The sequence below is a fragment of the Mustela nivalis genome, assembly GCF_964662115.1.
Source record: "Mustela nivalis genome assembly, chromosome: 7".
Taxonomy (NCBI): domain Eukaryota; kingdom Metazoa; phylum Chordata; class Mammalia; order Carnivora; family Mustelidae; genus Mustela; species Mustela nivalis.
The window spans coordinates 107,411,131-107,431,197 of record NC_139026.1 but is presented as its reverse complement, the minus strand read 5'-3'; the positions used below and the strand labels follow the sequence as shown (position 1 = coordinate 107,431,197).

The 20,067-nt window shown below is 37.8% G+C and overlaps 1 protein-coding gene across 7 annotated transcripts in view; it reads left to right on the top strand.

Annotated features, from left to right (window-relative positions):
- The window catches only part of TULP3 (TUB like protein 3), a 66,530-nt gene that overhangs the window by 16,231 nt on the left and 30,232 nt on the right, over window positions 1-20,067 (top strand). For all 7 annotated transcript variants that reach the window (XR_014313636.1, XR_014313637.1, XM_082738098.1 and 4 more), the window contains one exon: window positions 19,570-19,621. Coding sequence is in view for 5 of the 7 variants with exons in the window: in XM_082738098.1 (XP_082594224.1) it covers window positions 19,570-19,621 (52 nt within the window). In the remaining 2 variants the exon portion in view is untranslated. The remainder of the gene's footprint in view (window positions 1-19,569; window positions 19,622-20,067) is intronic.

The window sequence follows — 20,067 nt, the reverse complement described above, 5'->3', positions numbered from 1 at the left end:
GGTGTCATTGCCATAAAAATCTCCTGTGCTCTACTTACTTGTTTCTCCATAGATTTTTTGTTGTTGTTTATTTTTTTTAATCCAAGTATAATTAACATACAGTGTTTTGTTAGTTTCAGGTGTACGATATAATGCTTCAACAATTTTGTACATTTCTCTGTGCTCATCAAGATAAATATACTTAATCCCCTTTATCTATTTCACTCGACCCCCCCATCCACCTCCCGGATGGCAACCACCGGTTGGTTCACTGTTTTTAAGAGTCTGCTTTTTCGTTTTCTTTTTTGTAGTTCATTTGTTTTGAGTCTTAATTTCCACATATGAATGAAATCATATGGTATTTGTTTTTCTTGAACTGACTTACTTAACTTAGCATCAGACCCTCTAGGTCTGTTTTTACTATCTCTATAGTGTTGCCTTTTCCAGAATGTCGTATGGCTGGAATCATACAGTATATACAGTATATACAGCTTTTCTTAGATTGGTTTCTTTCACTTCTCAGTATACCTTTAAGGTTCCTCCATGTCTTGTGTGTGTGTGTGTGTGTGTGTGTGTGTGTGTGTGTGTATAGCTCTTTTCCTTCATCATCGAATAATGTTTCATGGTATGGACGTACCACAGTTTATGTATCCATTCACCTATTGAAGGACATCTTGGTTGCTTCCGGCTTTTGGCAATTAAGAATAAAGCCGCTGTAACCACAATGAAAATATTCATGTGCAAGTTTCTGTGTGGACAAAAGTTTTCAGCTCTTTGGGTAAATACTGAGGAGCACAACTCCCGGGTCGTATGATGAGAGTAGGTTTACTTTTGTAAGAAACTGCCAAACTTTCTTCCATAGTTGATGTACCATTTTTTGCATTTCCTCCAGCAATAAATGAGATTTCTTATTGCTCCACATCTTTGCCAGCATGTGGTGTTGTCAGTGTTTGGGATTTTAGCCATCTAATAGGTATGCAGTGGTAACTCATTTTTTTTCTTTTTTTAATTTGCCATTCTGTAATGGCATATGATGTAGATCATCTTTTCATGTGCTTATTTGCCATCTGTATATCTTCTTTGGTGAGGAGTTTGTTTAGATCATTTGCCCATTTTTTAATTGGCTTGTTTTATTATGGTTGAGTTTTAAGAGTTCTTGTATATTTTTGATAGGATTCCTTTATCAGATTTATGTTTGGTAAATATTTTCTCTCAGTTGACATTGTTTTTCACCTTCCCTGGCCTCAGCTTTTCTTTTATTTTTAAAAGATTTTATTTATTTATTTATTTGAGAGAGAGAGAGAGAGAACAAGCAGGGGGAGAGGGAGAAGCAGGCTCCTGGCTTAGCAGGGAGGCCAATGTGGGGCTTCATCCCTGGCATTATGACCTGAGTTCAAGGCAGATAGATGCTTAACTGACTGAGCCAGTTGCCCCTGGTCTCTGCTTTTCTACAGTAATTTCCTAGTTGGCAGAGCTGCACATGCTTTGTACTTTTTGGTCAGTGAGGTTGAATGTCACCAAGTGGTGACACTCACGTAAGCTTCCCAGCAAGATTCTCACATATGTATCATGGAATAGGAAATTTTAACCTTGCTTTTTCTAATATTCTCACCCTCCCCTTATAAAGATGTCTTTATAAGGATACAAATAGTTCCCCAATTTATAGCTGTACTGATGTTCCAAATGTTGGTATGAATTGGTTGGTTGGCATTTAGGATGTTTTCCCAAAGAAAAATCTTTGTCTTGTTCCTGATTGTAGAGGAAATACTTTGTCTGTCACCGTTGTGTATTATGTTTGCTGTAGGCTTTTCATATATGACTTTTATTATGTGGAGGTAGTTTCCTTCTATTTCTAGTCTGTTGAGGGCTTTTATCTTAAAGGATCTTGAATCTTGTCCAGTGCTTTTTCTACATCAAATGTTTTTGTTTTTGTTTCTTTATTTTGTTGATGTGTGCCTGTTTTTGAGAAGCAGGGTGACAGAGGGAAAGAACAGGGACTTTGGTGTCTTACATATAAAAATGTGGCTTTGTTTTTTTAATTTATGTGAACTTAAGCTTGGTTTAGTAAATTACCTAAACTCCTGGAGCCACCCTTTTTCATCTATAAAATAACTAAAATAATAGCAACCTGGGGCACCTGTGTGGCTCAGTGGGTTAAGCCTCTGCCTTCAGCTCAGGTCATGATCTCAGGGTCCTGGGATTGAGCCCCACATCGGGCTCTCTGCTCAGCAGGGAGCCTGCCTCCCCCTCTCTCTCTGCCTGCCTCTCTGCCTACTTGTGATCTCTATCTGTCAAATAAATAAATAAAATATTTTTTAAAAATAGCAACCTTACATGGTTCAAATGAACAGTAAGTAGATTTTTATGTATAAAGGCCTAAGCACTCTCCCTAGCAAATAGAACCTTTTTCTTTCCTTTTATCTCAATGACATATGTTTATTATTATTGTATTTCTGTTGTTGTTAGGCTTTGCATTCATATTAATATTATTGGTTGGGTTCATATTAATATTACGGTTTTTGTTTTGTTTTTTTTTTACTTTTAAGGAGAATTGTAAGGAAACTTGCAGTAGACTTAAAAAAGAACAAGATAAATAAATAGTTCAAAGCTATTTTAAAAGACAAAGGTAAAATATCTGTGGTGTTAGAATACATATGATCAAGGGATAACTAAATTATGATAACTTATTCAGAATATGACTCCAGTATATCAAACAAGCAAAGGATTTAGATTATTGAAGAGAAACTTTGGACATTAAATTGTTTTTTATACCCTTGAGTAGGTTTATCTAAATGTGGACTACCAAGAGAGAGAATTTCCACTTTATGTATGATCGGCACTGATCATACTGCTGGTGGAAGTATGAATTGATGTAGTTTGTTTGGGAAGTTAGTTTGGCAATAAAACTAGTCATACCCTTCGCCCAGTCTTCCTCCAAAAAGGATTTAGATCTACCCTTAGTAATCCTATTTCTGGGACTCTGTCTCAAGAAGAAGCCTTGAAATGCAGACACAAGCTTTATTTAAGTTTAATTATTATTGAGGTATTACCTCTGTACAGTAATTGTACAGTGTGATGACTATTTTATATATGTATATATCCCTATGATACAGCTATAGAACATTTCTATCACCCAGAAAGTTTCCTTGTGCCTCTTTCCAATTTTATCTTTCCTCTACCCTCTGCCCCACAATGGTAACCATTTTTTAAATTTCTATCATCAGAAATGCTTTTGGTGGTTCTTGAACTAATACAAGTGAAACCATACAGTATATACTGTTTCATGCAAGGCTGTTTTCTTTTCTTTTCTTTTTAAGATTTTATTTACTTGGGAGAGAGAGAGAGACAGAGAGAGACAGAGATAGCAAGAGCCAGTACAAGCAGGGAGGAAAGGGAGAGGCAGGTTCCCTGTTCAATCTCAGGACCCTGGGATCATGACCCGAGCCAAAGCCTGATGCTTAACCGACCAAGCCACCCAGAGGACCTGTAAGGCTGTTTTCTTTCTTTCTTTCTTTCTTTTTTTTTTTAAAGATTTTATTCATTTATTTGACAGAGAGAGATGACAAGCAGGCAGAGAGGCAGGCAGAGAGAGAGGAGGAAGCAGGCTCCCTGCTGAGCAGAGAGCCTGATGCGGGGCTCCATCCCAGGACTCTGAGATCATGACCTGAGCCGAAGGTAGCGGCTTAACCCACTGAGCCACCCAGGTGCCCCTGTAAAGCTGTTTTCAATCAGCATAATATTTTTGAGATTTAACCATATCGTTGTGTTTGTTACCAGTTCTTTTTATTGCTGAATAATACTCCACTGAATGAATATACCACAGTTTGTTTTTTTGTTCTTCTGTTCGTAGACATGTGATTCAAGTTTTTAGCTTTAAGAACATTCTTGTACAACTTTTTGTAGGTATATGTGCTAATTTCTTCTGGATATAAATCTTATTGTTATTAAATTAGCAACAACTATGAGGGGTGCAGAGCGTGAGAGCTGTGGTGTACAGCCACGGTGCCCTGGTGCACCCTGCCGGCTCTGGCCTTGGAGGGCGGGGTGGACGGCAGGGCTGGACGGCAGGCCCGGTCTGACCATCGGCGAGCTGCCTGTGCCCTCTCTGCTCCACGTGCATAAATTCATACACAGACATGAATGGATAACAAGAGAAAATGGTTTTGGAACTATGGACATCAGAAATTTTACACAGGAACCTTTGGGAGATGTTGTGATGTAGTTTACTGTAGTCTGTCTAAAGTTGGGACAGAATTGAGCAAATAATGTGAGTTTGGTGCTTTGAAAAGTATGAAAGCTGCTAGTGAGCTCTGTTCTTTATCAGGAGAAATAACTGAAATTGATAAAGCCTTCCAGAAAATCCAGGACTTGCCAACAAATCATGTTATGAACATGGTTGGCTGATCAAGATAAACTTAGTAATCCTTCAGAACTGGATGAATTAATGAGTGAAGAAGCATCTGAAAAATTCATAAAATCTACTGAGGAGTGAAAATGGAACCCCTAAATAAAATACTATGAAATAAAAAAATAAATGAATATGCAACAGCATAAATATCCAACAATAGGGGAATAAATTGGTATAGATAACATATTATGCAGCCACTAAAAATTGTGCTTATAAAAACAAAGGAAGGGGCACCTGGGTGGCTCAGTGGGTTAAAGCCTCTGCCTTCGGCTCAGGTCATGATCTCAGGGTCCTGAGATGGAGCCCCACGTCGGGCTCTCCGCTCAGTGGGAGCCTGCTTCCTCCTTTCTCTTTGCCTGCCTCTCTGCCTACTCGTGATCTCTTTCTGTCAAATAACTAAATAAAATCTTTAAAAAAAAAAAAGAAAAAGTTTACGATATATGACTTGGAAAAAATAATGCATTATTATTATGTAGTTTAATTTATTTTTTAATTATCCTACGATGGGAGTAAGTTACTTTCCTAATAGAAAAAAATACACTTTAAAAATCTGAGTGAGGATCCTCATGCTTTAGATTCTGTGAACTTTGATTATGTAGACAGTAGAGGGTAGTCAATTGAACTTCTTTTGTATCTTTCTTGTATGACTTAGCTTGTATGACTTTTATTTGAATTACAGATGTTTCCCAGTTGTGGATCAATTATGTATATCAGATGGAATAGTCGTTCGTTATGTGGTAAAAGATTCATTTCCATTAGTAATTAAAAACATGCAAGTAAACAACTTTAAGTTACTTTTTAAAAAAAGATTTACTTATTTTATTTTGGAAAGAGAGAGAAGGGGAGTGAGCACAAGCAAGAGGGGCAGAGGGAGAAGGAGAGTGAATTCTAGCAGACTCCATACCCAGCGCGGAGTACAACCCGGGCTAGATCTCGCTTGAGATCGGGATGGTGAGATCAGGACCTGAGCGGAAGTGAAGAGTCGGCACTTAACCGACTGTGCCGCCCAGGCGCCCCTTAAATTACTTTAATATATCATTAACCTAACAGAGATAACATCCCAAATTGGCCAGAGCATAGAGAAATAGGTTTTTAACTTGCTGGTAGCAATGTAAGTTTATAAAGTTCTATTTTGGGGAAAAACAATTTAGAAGAATTATAGGTAAGGACTCAAAATAGTATAGTTTATAACTTTTGACTTGAAAATTCCACTTTGAAGAATTCATTGCTGTTCTGTAGTGACACAAAGAAGTTCCTGCATTCAGCAGAGGGAACAAATCCATCTTACCAGTGGGGTAGGACACTTTAACCATAAAGATATGATGTGTATATGAATTTTGTCAATAAAAGTGGACATATACATAGAAAAAATAATTGAAAAAAAAAAAACCCAAAATGAGTTTTCAGAGTGATCACTGGCAAATCTGTGCATGTGCTGAATTTATAATGCACTTAAAAAAGTCAATTTTACTGTATGATGATTTAAAAAATTAGTACAGACAAACTCAGTTTGAGGAAAAGAAAAAAGTAGATGAAGGTACTGATAAGAATTAGAAATTGATTGTGATGTGAGAGTTTGTAGTACATTGGGACTTTTTCTGTAAAGTTTTCTTTTTAAGATTTTATTTATTTGACACAGAGAGAGAGATCACAAGTAGGCAGACAGGCAGGCAGAGAGAGAGGGGGAAGCAGGGTCCCCACTGAGCAGAGAGCCTGATGCGGGGCTTGATCCCAGCACCCGGAGATCATGACTTGAACCGAAGGCAGTGGCTTAACCCACTGAGCCACCCAGGCACCCACTGAAAAGTTTTTTTTAAAATACTTTAAGAGGGGCGCCTGGGTGGCTCAGTGAGTTAAGCCGCTGCCTTCGGCTCGGGTCATGATCCCAGGGTCCTGGGATCGAGCCCCGCATCGGGCTCTCTGCTCAGCAGGGAGCCTGCTTCCTCCCCTCTTTCTCTGCCTGCCTCTCTGCCTACTTGTGATCTCTCTCTCTGTCAAATAAATAAATAAATAATCTTTAAAAAAAAAATACTTTAAGAGATCACCTATAAATACATTTGTATTATGTATGTATTATGTGTGTTTGTATTATGTGTGTGTTTGTGTGCTAAATCACATTGAATCATAAAGTTCTTACTCTTTGCCAGTTTTTGAATGACTGCTCTAATGGGGGATAGGAAACTGACATAAACATACTATCAGGATATTCAGGGTGAGTATATTTAAAAATGTTCAGAGCACTGTTGAAGTAGAACAGAGGAAATTATTATGGAGAAATTGAGGACTTTTGCGTAGAAAAGGTGTGTGGTTCTGTTTTAGGTTTTGTTTTTTAGATTTCAGGGGCTGTTCATTCAATGTTAGGTCATTTATTCCCATAGAGAGGATACTTTTTACAGTGACATTTTATTTTATTTATTTATTTTTTTAAAGATTATTTTTTTATTTATTTGCCATAGAGAGAGATCACAAGTAGGCAGAGAGACAGGCAGAGAGAGAGGGAGAAGCAGGCTCCCCGATGAGCAGAGAGCCCCATGTGGGGCTTGATCCCAGGACCCTGGGGCCATGACTTGAGCTGAAGACAGAGGCTTAACCCACTGAGCCACCCGGGTGCCCCTACAGTGACATTTTAAAAGAGATGTTTCATTTATCACAAATTTACTGTGAGCCTGTACCAAGATATTTATTTATTTAATCAATATATATGTTTTATTTAAAGAGCATTATTCTATAGCACTTTTATAGGCTGTGGAACACAGCCAAAGTGAGAGCTCAGTGTAATAAGTAATGCTCACCACAAGATTCCTAAGTCAAGAAGGGAATCATGGACTAGGCCCTCTTACTAAGGCAGGGATATACTTAAAACTTTTTTTATCCAGAAAATGGTTCCTCTCTCTTCATGTTTTAAAAAATAGTTTTCCTCCCTGTTCTTCAATTTGGATAATTTCTACTGATATATCATGTTTTTCCTTTTTCTTTGGAAAAAACAAATTTCTTTAGAATCATTTTTAAAATATATTTTTAAAAGATTTTATTTGTGTATTTGACAGAGAGAGAGAGAGAGAGAGAGAACAAGCAGTGGGAGAGGGAGAAGCAGGCTTCCGACTGAGCAGGGAGCTTAATGTGGGGCTTGATCCCATGACCCCAGGATCATGATCTGAGCCAAAGGCAGATGCCTAACCGACTGAGCCACCCAGGCACCCCAGAATATTTTTTTTATTGTGTTCTGAACATTATGCACAGCACATTGTAAAGACTCTAGATTCTGTTATTTTTCCATGAAGACTGTTCATTTTTTTCAGTTGGTGTAGATTACTTATTTGAACTGCAGATTGGGCTGGAAGGCAGCCCTGAGATCTCAGTTTGGTTCTTAGTCTTACCAGGATCAGTTGGAGTCAGCCCCATGCATATGCATGCTTTGTTTGGGGTCAACTAGATATTAGGGCTAAATTTAGTGTGCCTGCCAAAGATAAAGATTTGGGGTTCTCAGTCATGGTGATAGATAGTTGACATAGGGTATGGCCTATGTAATCCCAAATGGAATAATGGTCAACAGAAGAGGTCGGAAAGTAAAGGGGTATAAGTATCGTGATGGCTGGGGCTAATTCCTTGTTCATTCCTGTATCCTTAGTGCCTACCTCAGTGCCTGGTATGTAGGGCACGCTTAAGAGTTGCTGACTGAATTTAGTGAAAGGAACAGTTAGGTAAGAGTAGAACAATGGGGATTTCAAGAAAACAAGAGAGGAGAAAATTTCAGTAAGGAACTGGTGGTTATTTTTGTTAAATACTTCAAGCAAGTCAAGCAGGAATGAAAGGTGAAAACAAGTTATTATTTTTGGCAATGGGAGGAAAAGTTTCAGGGGAATGAGGGAATAGAGCCAGACTGCAATGAGTTGAGAAGTGAATTATAGTTGGAATAGTGACAGGAAGTGTTGGTTATCCTGAAGTTATTTGATGATGATGGGAAGTAGAGATAGATAAGGTCTGGGAAGGCAGCTTTTTAAAGAGTAATTGTGAGCCGAGGAAAGAAGCTACTAGAGATGGAGAAGCTGGAGAGGGAGGAGCAGTATTCGTTGTAATTCTAGGGAAATGGGCCAGAATCAGTTCCCCAGTATCAGAGTTTACTTTATGGGGAGGAACGTCTTCTGTTATAGGAAGGGAGAGGAAGCACGTGTATTTTTATGAGTATGGTTGGAGAGGAGAATGAGAAAAGGCCTCTGTGTGGCCCTTGGGCCCTCTTGAGAGAGGAGTAACAGAGTAGCTAAAATCTAATTCATATGATATGTTTTATTCTCCAACTTACATGCTTTTAAAAAAAAATTTTAAAGTTTATTTATTTAAGTAATCTCTACAACCCAATATGGGGCTTGAACTCACGACCCAAAGATCAAGAGTCACATGCTCTTCCAACTGGGCCCGCAGGGGCCCGTCCAACTTGCATGCTTGTTTATTGTGCATATTTTTGAGGCAAGCCTGATCTTAGATCTTTATTTCCAAATATTTATAAAAGGCCTGAAGAATGTGTATGGGAGCACATTGCAGTTAGATTTAACATTGAATATGTTGGAGACTTTTCATCATTATAGTTTGTAAAAGCTTAATATATATAGTTTGCATTGGTGTAACATTATGTTGACACTCATGCTGTAGTCGGAACTGGACTGAATTACTGTTTAACTCCCTTTGTAGGTGGATTTAAAAAACACTTTTATTGAGGTGTAATTGACATACATCAAACCGCACATTTAAAGTGTACATGTATGGGGCGCCTGGGGCGCTCAGTGGGTTAAAGCCTCTGTCTTTGGCTCAGGTCTTGATCCCAGGGTCCTGGGATCAAGCCCCACATCAGTTTCTCTGCTCAGCAGGGAGCCTGCTCTGCCCCCTACCCCCATCCCACCCCTGCCTGCCTCTCTGCCTACTTGTGATCTCTATCTGTCAAATAAACAAATAAAATTTTAAATGGTACATGTTGATGAGTTTTGACATACGTATACCCCTGTGATACCATCATTACAGTCAAGATAATGATCCCCCAGATTTTCCTTTTGCCACTTTATAATCCGTCCTTCCTTCTCACTGTCAGATACCCCCTGCTTTTTGTCACTGTTGATCAGTTTGTGTCTTCTAGAATTTTACGTAAGTGTCATCCTACAGTGTGTTCTCTTTCTTGTCCTTAGCAGAATGGTGTTGGTATTCATCCATTTTTGTCATGTGTATCAGTAGTTTTCTCCTATTTAGGGCCAGATAGTATTTCTCATAAAATTTATCTGTTCATCCAATGATGGACATTTGGGTCACTTTCACATTTTGGCTAATAAAAATAAAACTGCTTAAAATATTTAAAAATAAAGCTGCTTTGAACATCCATAGATACATTTTTTTTCTTTCCTTTTGTGTGTGTGTGTGTGTGTGTGTACATAGGCTTTCATGTCTCAGGTGAATTTTGGAGTGGAGTGCTTGGATCAAATAGTGGGTATATATTTGACAGTTTTTCAAAAGTAGCTGAAAGAGGTTGCACATTTTGCACACACCTGCCGGTTGATCAGCCACGTGAGTTCACGTTGTTCTACATCCTCACCAACACTGGTGGTCAATCTTTAATTTCTAGCCTTTCCGGTGGTTATGTATTGACATTTCATTGTGGTTTTAATATGAGCTGAAGGCAGACTTAACCAGCTGAGCCACCCAGACGCCCCTTTTGTCTTTTTGATACTAACTGTTCTGACAAGTGTGAGGCAGTATCTCACTGTGGTGGTGAATTGCATTTTTCTCATGATCAGTGATATTGAGCACTTTTTCATGTACCTGTTGGCCATCTGTCTGTCTTTGGAAAAATGTCTATTCAGATCTTCTGCCTGTTTTCAAATCAGATTCTTAGGGGGGTGGTTTGCATACAAGTTCTTTTTATATTTTGGATTTCAACCCCTTATCAGCTATATGATTGCAAATTTCTCCTCCCATTCAATAGGGAGGAATGTTCTATTTATTCTGTTTTATTCTGTTTATTTTTTCCTTTGCTGTGTGGAAACTTTTTACTTTGATGTAGTCTCACTAAAGCGTTTATTTTTATGAAGTCCAGTTTGTTGATTTTATTGATTTTTAGTATGTATATTTAAGTAAAAGACATAACCAAACCTACAGTTTTTCTCGCAGAAGTGGGAGTGGGAAAAATAGAGCCTAGGTGGCTCAATCATTAAGCGTCTGCCTTTGGCTCAGGTCATGATCCCAGGGTCCCTGGGATCGAGCCCCATGTCAGGCTTGCTGCTCAGAGGGGAGTCTGCTTTTCCCTCTCCCTCTACCCCTCCCCCAACTTATTCTCTCTTGCTCTCAAACAAATAAATAAAAATTTAAAAATTAAAATAGAGCTTCTATATGATCCAGTAATTCTATTCCTTGGTATTTATCAAATACTTAAGTCAAATCTTTGATTAAGTATGAATAATGACTAGATATAAGAATTAAAAAATGACATTGCTTTATGTAATTACTTGTCTTCAGTTACTCAACCTTTTCCCCTCCATCTTTACTGTAATATCACCTTTTTAATAATTCATTATCACACATAATACATGTATTTCTGATTGAGTTGGACCAGAGTTTCATAAATTGTTTTTATTGTAACTTCATACAGGCAGCTAATGACTAAAGATTTACGGTTAGGAATTTCTCAAACTAAAATAAATGAATTGCCTTCCAAGTTGTCCCCTTTATCAATCCACATTGGCATTTATTGCATTTATTTAAATAAAATAGGGGAAGCCTTTCTTTCTCTCTTCTTAACTAATTCCTGAAACTGAAAAGTATCATTTGTGATGTTATGAAGCCATAATATAATCAGTAAAGGAAGTGCTCACTCAAGTTACTATGAGAAAAGCCATGAGCTGCTCACAGCCTTCAGTTATGCAAGTCTTAGCAGGCTGCATTCCTGGCAGGGACGGTGTTTACTCCCTCCACAGAAGGAGGCTGTTTCGCTTCCTGTATCACTGGCCAAATTGCAGCTAAGTGCTGATTACAGCATCCTTATTATCTGGCCCCATGTAGGAGGCAGCAAGAAGCCTCCCCTGACTGGATAGCAGCAATGGATTTTTGTGTTAGAAAAATTTATTCCTTTTTTTTTTTTTTGGCATGCTGAGAGAAATTGACAAGAATGTTAAAAATGTAGAGTAATCATAGACTCTAGTAGGTCATCAATACGTTATTAAATGCTTCAAACTTGGGGCACCCTGCAGGGCTCAGTCGGTTAAGCATCTGCCTTCCACTCAGGTCATGATCCCAGAGTCCTGGGATGGAGCCCTGCATTGGGCTTCTTGCTCAGCAGGGAGCCTGCTTCTTCTCCCTCTGCCTGCTGTTCCCCCTGCCTGTGCGTGCTCTCTCTCTCTCTCTCTCTGTCAGATAAATAAATCTTCAAAACCAAATGCTTCAAACTATTTGGCAACATGGTTTGTTGTGTATAGCTCTAGACTAGCAATTCAGTGAATAATGTTTTAAAGTAAGCTCTAAGTGTCTTAGGCATTTGTCTTGGGCAAATTTCATTATTGTTCCATATTATCTCCTTAGAAATTCCACACATATTGTGTGTGCAAATTAGGCACTAGATTAAAGGGCATGTGGATTTTTAAGTGTGCTGTGAAATGCACATTACATAAAATGTCTGATTCCTTGTTTTTTTCCCTCTAATTTCTTATTTTGAAGAAAGTTTAATATGCTGAAATCTAGAAAGAAAAGTATATTGATAACCTATCCCTTCACCTACAGTCACTGCTTACTAATGTTATTTTTTAGTATCTCACTTTAAACAATCTTTTAAATTAGATATACAAAGAAGTTGTAAAAATGTAAGAGAATTCCTTGACCAAGTTTCCCCTGATGTTAATATCTTACATAATCATAGTAAGTTACCAAAACCAGGACGTTAATACTGATTCAGTACCATTAACTAATCCACCAGTCTTTTTAGGGTTTTGCCAGTTTTCTCACTAATGTCTCTTTATAGTTTGGTATCCAAATCCAGAATCCTGTAGTCTACTTAATTGTCACATCTCTTTAGTATTCTCCAACCTTCTTCAACCTGCGTTGTGTCTCAGTCTTTCTTTCTCTTTCCTGAACCTGAGGCTTTTTTAAAAAATCAAAGTAGAGTTGACACATAGTCTTCCGTTAGTTTCAGGCGTACAATATAGTGATTCAACAACTCTGTGCTCTGCTCACCACCAGTGTAGCTCCCGTCTGTCGCCATACAAGGCTGTTTCAGTACCATTGACTCCATTCCCTATGCTGGACCTTTCATCACTTTGACTTACTCATCCCCTAACTGGAATCTGTAACTCCCACTCCCCTTCCTCCCTTTTGATCTTCACCCTTTTGAAGAGCACTGGCCATTTATTTTGTTGGCGGTTTTCTCAGATTGGGTTCCTCTGCTCTTTGCTCTTGATTAAATTGAGGTTGTATATTTTTGGCAAGAACTGCCAACATGATTCTGTGCCTTTCTTGCCACATCATATCAGGAGGAACATTGTGTTGTTCTGTCTTCTTACTGGTGATGTTAATCTTAATCCCTTAGGTAAGTTCCTGTCTTCCAGGTTTCTCCACTGTGAAGTTTCTAATGTTTCCCATTGGAATCAGTAATTATCTTATGGGCAGATACTTTGAGACTATGCAGATACCCTGTTTCTCATCGTATTTTCACCCACTAATTTTAGCAGCCATTGATGATTCTTGCCTGTAGTAATTATTACTGTGGTGTTTGACTTTGGTGACTTTCTATTTCCATCATTCCTTTTATCTTTTTTAATTGGATTTTTTTTTTTTTTCCTGTAAGGAAGAGCTATACCTTCTTCTTGGTTCATTCATTCTTTCATTCATTTTATTTATCTGTATCATTATAGACTCATGGATACTCAGAGACTTGTGGCTCCCCTATCCATACTACCCAGTTCCTGTTCCCTCATTATTTCTACCTTATTCGCTCTCCTACAAGACCACAATACTATTATCACATGTGGGACACTTCACGTGAATATGCTGATAATCCTGGTCTGATGTGCCATTCATAGTCAGATATCCCCAGTGCACCCACAGTAGTCTTCACTGTATGTTTTGATCTGTAATTCAAAGATTCTGTATTATATTTTCTTGCCAGAAATCTCTTAAATCTCTTCCACTCTAACCTAGAGCTGTTTTTATTGTCTCTTTCAGTAAGGATGCTTTTGAAGAATCGTGAGAGTTGTCTTACAGAATTTCCCTCCACTTAGTTTGTTTCCTCTTGAATAGATTTAGAACAAACATTGTTGGCAGGAATGTTGCATATATTATATTGTATGAATTATTTTCAGTACATCACATCAGGTGTGTCAGTGTGTCCCCTCATAGTTGCTGTATCCCTTCATTTGGTTAAGGTGATACCTGCCAGATTTCCTCATTGTAATGTTACCTTTTCCTCTTTGTAATTAATATAATCTGTGGGGAAGATACTTGAGATTGTGTTGACTACCCTGCTTCACTCAGTGGTAATAGAATCCATCAATGTTTCTTGCAAGAGTCAATTATTAATATGGTAGTTATAAAGTCATGATAGTCTACTTCTATTATTCATTCTATATTTATTAGTTGGCATTATTCTGTAATGAAGATTTTTGTTATACCATTTATTTATTTAGAATTAGTTTAGACTCATGGACTTTTTTATATATAAAAAATTTTGTATATATAACTTTTTTTATATATAAAGCTGTATAATAACAGCTTTATTAAATGTAATTCATATACCATACAGTACATCCCTTTAAAATAGACACACTTGGGCGCCTGGGTGGCTCAGTGGGTTAAAGCCTCTGCCTTTGACTCAGGTCATGATCTCAGAGTCCTGGATTGAGCCCCGCATCGGGCTCTCTCCTTGGCAGGGAGCCTGCTTCCTCCTTTTTCTCTCTGCCTGCCGCTCTGCCTACTTGTGATCTCTGTCAAATAAATAAAATCTTAAAAAAAATAAAAGAGATATACCTCACTGGTTATTAATATATTCACTAAAGTGTGCAGCCATTACCACAGTTAACTTTAGGACATTTTCATCACTTTAAAAAGACATTCCATGCCCTTTAGCTATAATACCCCAACTTTCATCCCCCCAAGACTGTAAGCAATCACTAATCTACATTCTGCCTTTATAAATTTGCCTGTTCTGGACATTTCAAAAAACCAAATCATATAGGGGCACCTGGATGGCTCAGCTGGCTAAGCGTCTGCCTTCAGCTCGGGTCATGACCCAGAACCCATTTCCCTCCCTCTACCTGCCCCTCCCCTTGCTCATTCTCTCTCTCTCTCTCTCTCTCTCTCTGTCAAATAAATAAAATCTTGAAAAATAAATGGAATCATACAATATGTGTGGTCTTTTGTTGATTGGCTTCTGTCATGTAGCATAATGTTTTCCAGGTTCTCCCATGTTTCAGTAGCTATTCCTTTTTATGGCTGAATAATACCCCATTGTATAGATAAACCAGATTTTGTTTACCTGTTCATTAGTTGATGGACACTTGAGATGTTTCCACTTTTGGGCTCTTGTGAATATTGCTGCTATAAAAATTTGTATGCAAACAACAATGTAAATGTACTTAATACCACTGAACTTAAAAATGGTTAAAATGTAACATTTTATGGTACCTGTTTTTACCACAATAAAAAAATGAAGAAAAAAATTTATGAAATGTCCGTGTGATGGACTATTATATAGCAGCTTAATATTATATTTCAAAAACCTAAAACATAAAAGATGCTTATGATATAATCTTAAGTTAAAATAGTACAAAAAGATGTTTGTTTCCTTGTTAGCAGGGATTGTATCTCAAGATGGTAGGATTATGAAGAGACTTTCATTTTCTTTATAAATTTTTTTAAAATATACAAAATGAGTATGCATTGTTTTTATAATCAATGAAGAAAAACACTAGCAAGAGAAAAAATCATACAAAAAGGGTTTGGCACCAACTGTCTTCTTAACACATGTATTATCTCAAAAATCCTTTCAATTAAAGAAATAATAGGGTGAATAGGTGAAGAACATTCACAGATACAAAATCCTGTTATAAAATAAGGCATGATGATAAAAAGTATAGCAAAGGGAATATAGCCAGTAATATTGTAATAATGTTTTATGGTGACGGATATGGTGACTATCCTTACTGTGGTGAGCCTTGCATTATATATATGTTAAATATATATTATGCTACATGATATTATATATATGATGCTCCTAAACATAATGGAGACTAGTAGTTCAAGAGAATGATATTCTTTGGGCATAATTATGTGCCACACTTGAATGTTGGGTCTGTTTTTCTAGCATGTATGTTTAGGACTTTCCCTGTTTGTGTGAAGTAAGTGGGAAATTTTCCATGAGAAAAATGGGAGGAAACATAGTAATTCCATTTCTTTTACTCTGTAGGGATTCTTTCTGTTTTGTGTTGATTTACTAACCAGGCTCGCTTAGGCTGGCTATTCAACAACTTTGTTTGAAAGAAAGGAGAAAGTACTAAAGGAGGAAATGGAAATTTAGTAAGATCATTTTCCAGGTTAGACTAGAAATTCTAGTTTAGATTAATATAAATATATAAAATATATCATTTCTGCTAAATTATAATTGAAAGGAAGAGCTCAAAGAAAGTGTAGCTTTGATGTATAGTAGGTATCTACCTGTTACAATGATGTAGCATCTTTTTAGTGCCTCTCTTGTTCAGGTCAGAACAAAACCTGTTTATTTAAATTGTCTGTTCAGCTTGCCCAGGCTTGATGAAAGGAATTAAGTGGTGTCAAGATAGGCATTGAAGATACACCTGGTTTCCTCACTATTAGAGGCCTCAAGAGAAATGTTTGAGGACTTCAGTTGTGTGTCAGAATTTACCATAATTGAGGTTTTTAACATTTTGTGTGTGTGTGTGTGTGCGCGCGCTAAGGTGGTGGGATAGGATGATTTCTTTTCCATGCCAGGGGATTTTGCAATTGTGATGTAGTATTGAGAGCAGAGTGAGGTAGAGGAAAAACAAAATTCATAGCAGTAACAGTTGAAAATACTAGTATATAAGTGCATTTTTATTCTACCTTACCCATTCCTGTATATTCATATTTTTTCCTATACATATGTATATTCATAATTTTTTGTCCTGGTCGTTTTCTTTAAAAAGAAAAAGGTTATTTTATTTTATATTTATTTTAGGAAGAGAGTACAGGTGGGGGGCAAAGGGAGGGGTAAAGAGAATCTGCAGGAAGATTCCCCACTGAGTGCAGAGCCCTGATGCAGGCTAACAGGTTCTCACGGCGCATGAGATCTTGACCTGAGCCCAAACCAAGAGTCAGACGTTCAAGCAACTGAGTCACCCAGGCTCCCCATCTTAGTTGTTTTATGTAGAATTTTTTCAAATTTATACTGATGTCGACTGAATACTAATAATATTCTAGCACTATATTCGTAAAGCTAGGATTTTAAAATATATGAATGAGGATTAAAAACACTAAGAAAAACAGGAACATATCTAGGAGAAAGGTTAGGAGCCCACAGAGTCAAGGCATGGTTATATCATATCTGTCATTTTTATTTATTTTTCCCTTTTATTTTTTTTAAGTAGATTACACACCCAGAGCAGAGCCCAATATAGGGCTCAAACTCATGACCCTGAGATCAAGACCTGAGCTGAGGGGTGCCTGGGTGGCTCAGATGGTTAAGTGTCTGCCTTTGGCTCAGGTCATCATCTTCAGGTCCTGGGATTGAGGCCCACATCGGGCTCCTGGCTCAGCGAGGAGTCTGCTTGTCCCTCTCCCTCTTCCCCCCATTCATGCTCTCTCTCTCAAATGAATAAATAAAATCTTAAAAAAAAAAAAAAAAAAAAGACGAAGCTGAGCTCAAGAGTCTAATGCTTAACTGATTGAGCCACCCAGGCACCCCTGTTTGTCTGTCTTTTGAACTGGGAAAAGGAGATGATTTATTTTGAATACCCAGCTTTTTTTTTTTTTTTTAAGCATATAGTTTATAAGGAAATTAATAGAGGGGAACTGTCAGAGAACCAGAATGTCATCTATATTTTTGTCTAAGGGGTTATTAAATCTGTTTACAGGTTAGTAGGCAGGAGGAGCCTTGGAGATAGTATGTATCTAAGTTGCTACGCATTATGAAAATGCACCTTCTAAAAATATGTGAAGGGAGTGGTAAACCATTAAGCCACGGATAGACGCTTTGGTATTTTTTACCTCAAATGCAGAAAAAGCCATGCTTCCTTTTGTAGCCATGGAATCTGTCTTCTTAAAAAGGAGCTAGTGTTTATAGTTTTTCTGACAGTAAGCTCCCAGTAAAAATTTGTAATACAAATCATAGTTATTACAAATAATAATAATTGAGACACATTTCTGCCTTGTTTCATACTTTACTCTTTCCAAAAATGCTGAGTCACAAAATAAAATCTTAAATTAGAAATTTTTCAAAAAATAGAACTAGCTTCTGAGAGAGTTTTTGAAAAGTTCAAAAGGATTTGGAGACAGTAATTTGATTCTATTTTTGTTGTCGTTGTTTTCTTCCATCAAACAAATCTGCCTCCTGGTGGTATTAAGTCTTGTCTGTTCATCCATACTTAGAGTGTCTTTGCGTGACTGGCATCATGTTTTATTAATGGCAAACTTGAAAAGTAAATTAAATGACTTTCCTAGATCTTAAGGGAATCAGTGAGTTGTAGTAAGATACTATACATAGTTGTTGGGGTAGGGGGGATTTTGACCCTGTCCATCTTGGTTCTGCTGGCTGATCTCATAATTAAATTGACATAATTTAACAGGATTAACAGGAGAAAAAAAATTTTATTTTGTAGGTATGGAGCTCTTATAGATGGGCCTAAGAAATAACCAAAGCGGGTGGTTTATGTACCTTTTAGAAACAGAAACAATAAATTTGTGAAGAACTGACAAGACAAAGAAACTTAGTCTTGGGTACTAATGTGTCAGTGTACACTGACTTCTGGGCTTCGAATTCTCTCTCTGTGGTGATAAGGATTTTCTTTACCTCCTGATGCAGGGAGGGTACCTGTCACATGAGAAATTTATTTCCTGCTTTCAAGGGGACAGAGAGGAGGGTCAGAATGTGCTTGGACTGGTTGTTTCTCAAGTAAACTTTCTTTCAGAATTATCAGTGTGCCACTTTGACATATCTGGGGGCAGCTCTGAGCCCCATTGTAGTTCTCATTCTCTCTTTCCTAGAACTAGCTGCAAAAAAGGAGACAAATGTATTTCAATTTTATGTGGACTTTAAACTCTGGAAAGAGACCTGGATTACGGTCTCTTTCTGCTGTTTAACCTTATGTATGACCTTCCAAGTCTGTTTCTCCAGCTTCAAAGTGTGAAAAATAATAGTACCCAATTCAGAGGGTAGTTTTGAGGAATTAATAAAATAATGCATATAAGATACTTCACTGTGTCTGGCCTATAGTAAGTACTCAACATATCGTTTTTAAAAAAATTCCTGCATGCATGGGGGTCTGTGTCCTACATCCTTTTATTTATTTATTTTTGGTTGTTTTTAAAGATTTATTTAATTATTTGGGAGGGGGATGGGATTGGGAGAGGTGGGGAGAGAATCTTGAGCAGGCCTCATGGCCAGTTTGGAGCTCACGTGGGGCTTGATTTCACCAACCTGAGATCATGACTTAACGACTGAGCCACCCACGTGCCACACACATCTGTTTTTTTTTTTTTTTTTAAGATTTTATTTATTAATTTGACAGAGAGAAATCACAAGTAGACAGAGAGGCAGCCAGAGAAAGAGAGAGAGAGGGAAGCAGGCTTCCTGCTGAGCAGAGAGCCCGATGCGGGACTCAATCCCAGGACCCTGAGATCATGACCTGAGCCGAAGGCAGCGGCTTAACCCACTGAGCCACCCAGGCACCCTTTTTTTTTTTTTTTTTAACTCTTTGGGTACTTCAGTCTCCTGAGGTCCTCTGTGGAGTAAGTGTGGCATTAAGGATGGCAAGTCCTCCTTCAGTCAGTGTGGGTAACATCTAGACACGATGCTGTCCCTAACGTAGAATCAGTTGGTTCCAAACAGCCCAAAGGAGTAGATACTTGGAAAAGATGAAATTGACATAATCTTAACAGGGTTTTCTCTTTACATACTCCTTTTTTTTTCTTCTTCTTCTTCTTCTTCTTCTTTTTTTTTTAAACAGTGCCTTTGAAGATGAGACCATGAAGCTTCGACAGCTGAAACTAGATAATCAGGTGAGTGAATCAGGAGTCTCCCTCCTGTTTTGAAACATGTGGCCGGTTGTACTGACTGTGATGCTAATAGTCTGGACTCTGAAGTCTTGGCAGGGTCCTGGAATGGGGGCAAGCAAGAAAAAGGCTTTGATGTTACTAAGCGGTGTCTGGAGGTTATATTTGCTAAACCAAGGCCCTGGGCTCTGGCAAGACCAAAGTGCTTCCAGGAGCACAGCCATAAAACTGGCCTTGGATTTCTAATCACTGAAAATTCCTTGGCACCTTTCCTAAGAATTAGAAGAATGTTAACATTGTGTTTTATGTAGTAATGGTCCTGCTGCCTTGCATACCTCTCTGCACTATAATTTCGGTTAAGTATAAGATTTTTCTTTTTATTCTAAAATACAGATCTGAACATGCTGCTGGGCTGCTTAGAGACCTCAAGTCTTTACAGCACAATTTTCTTC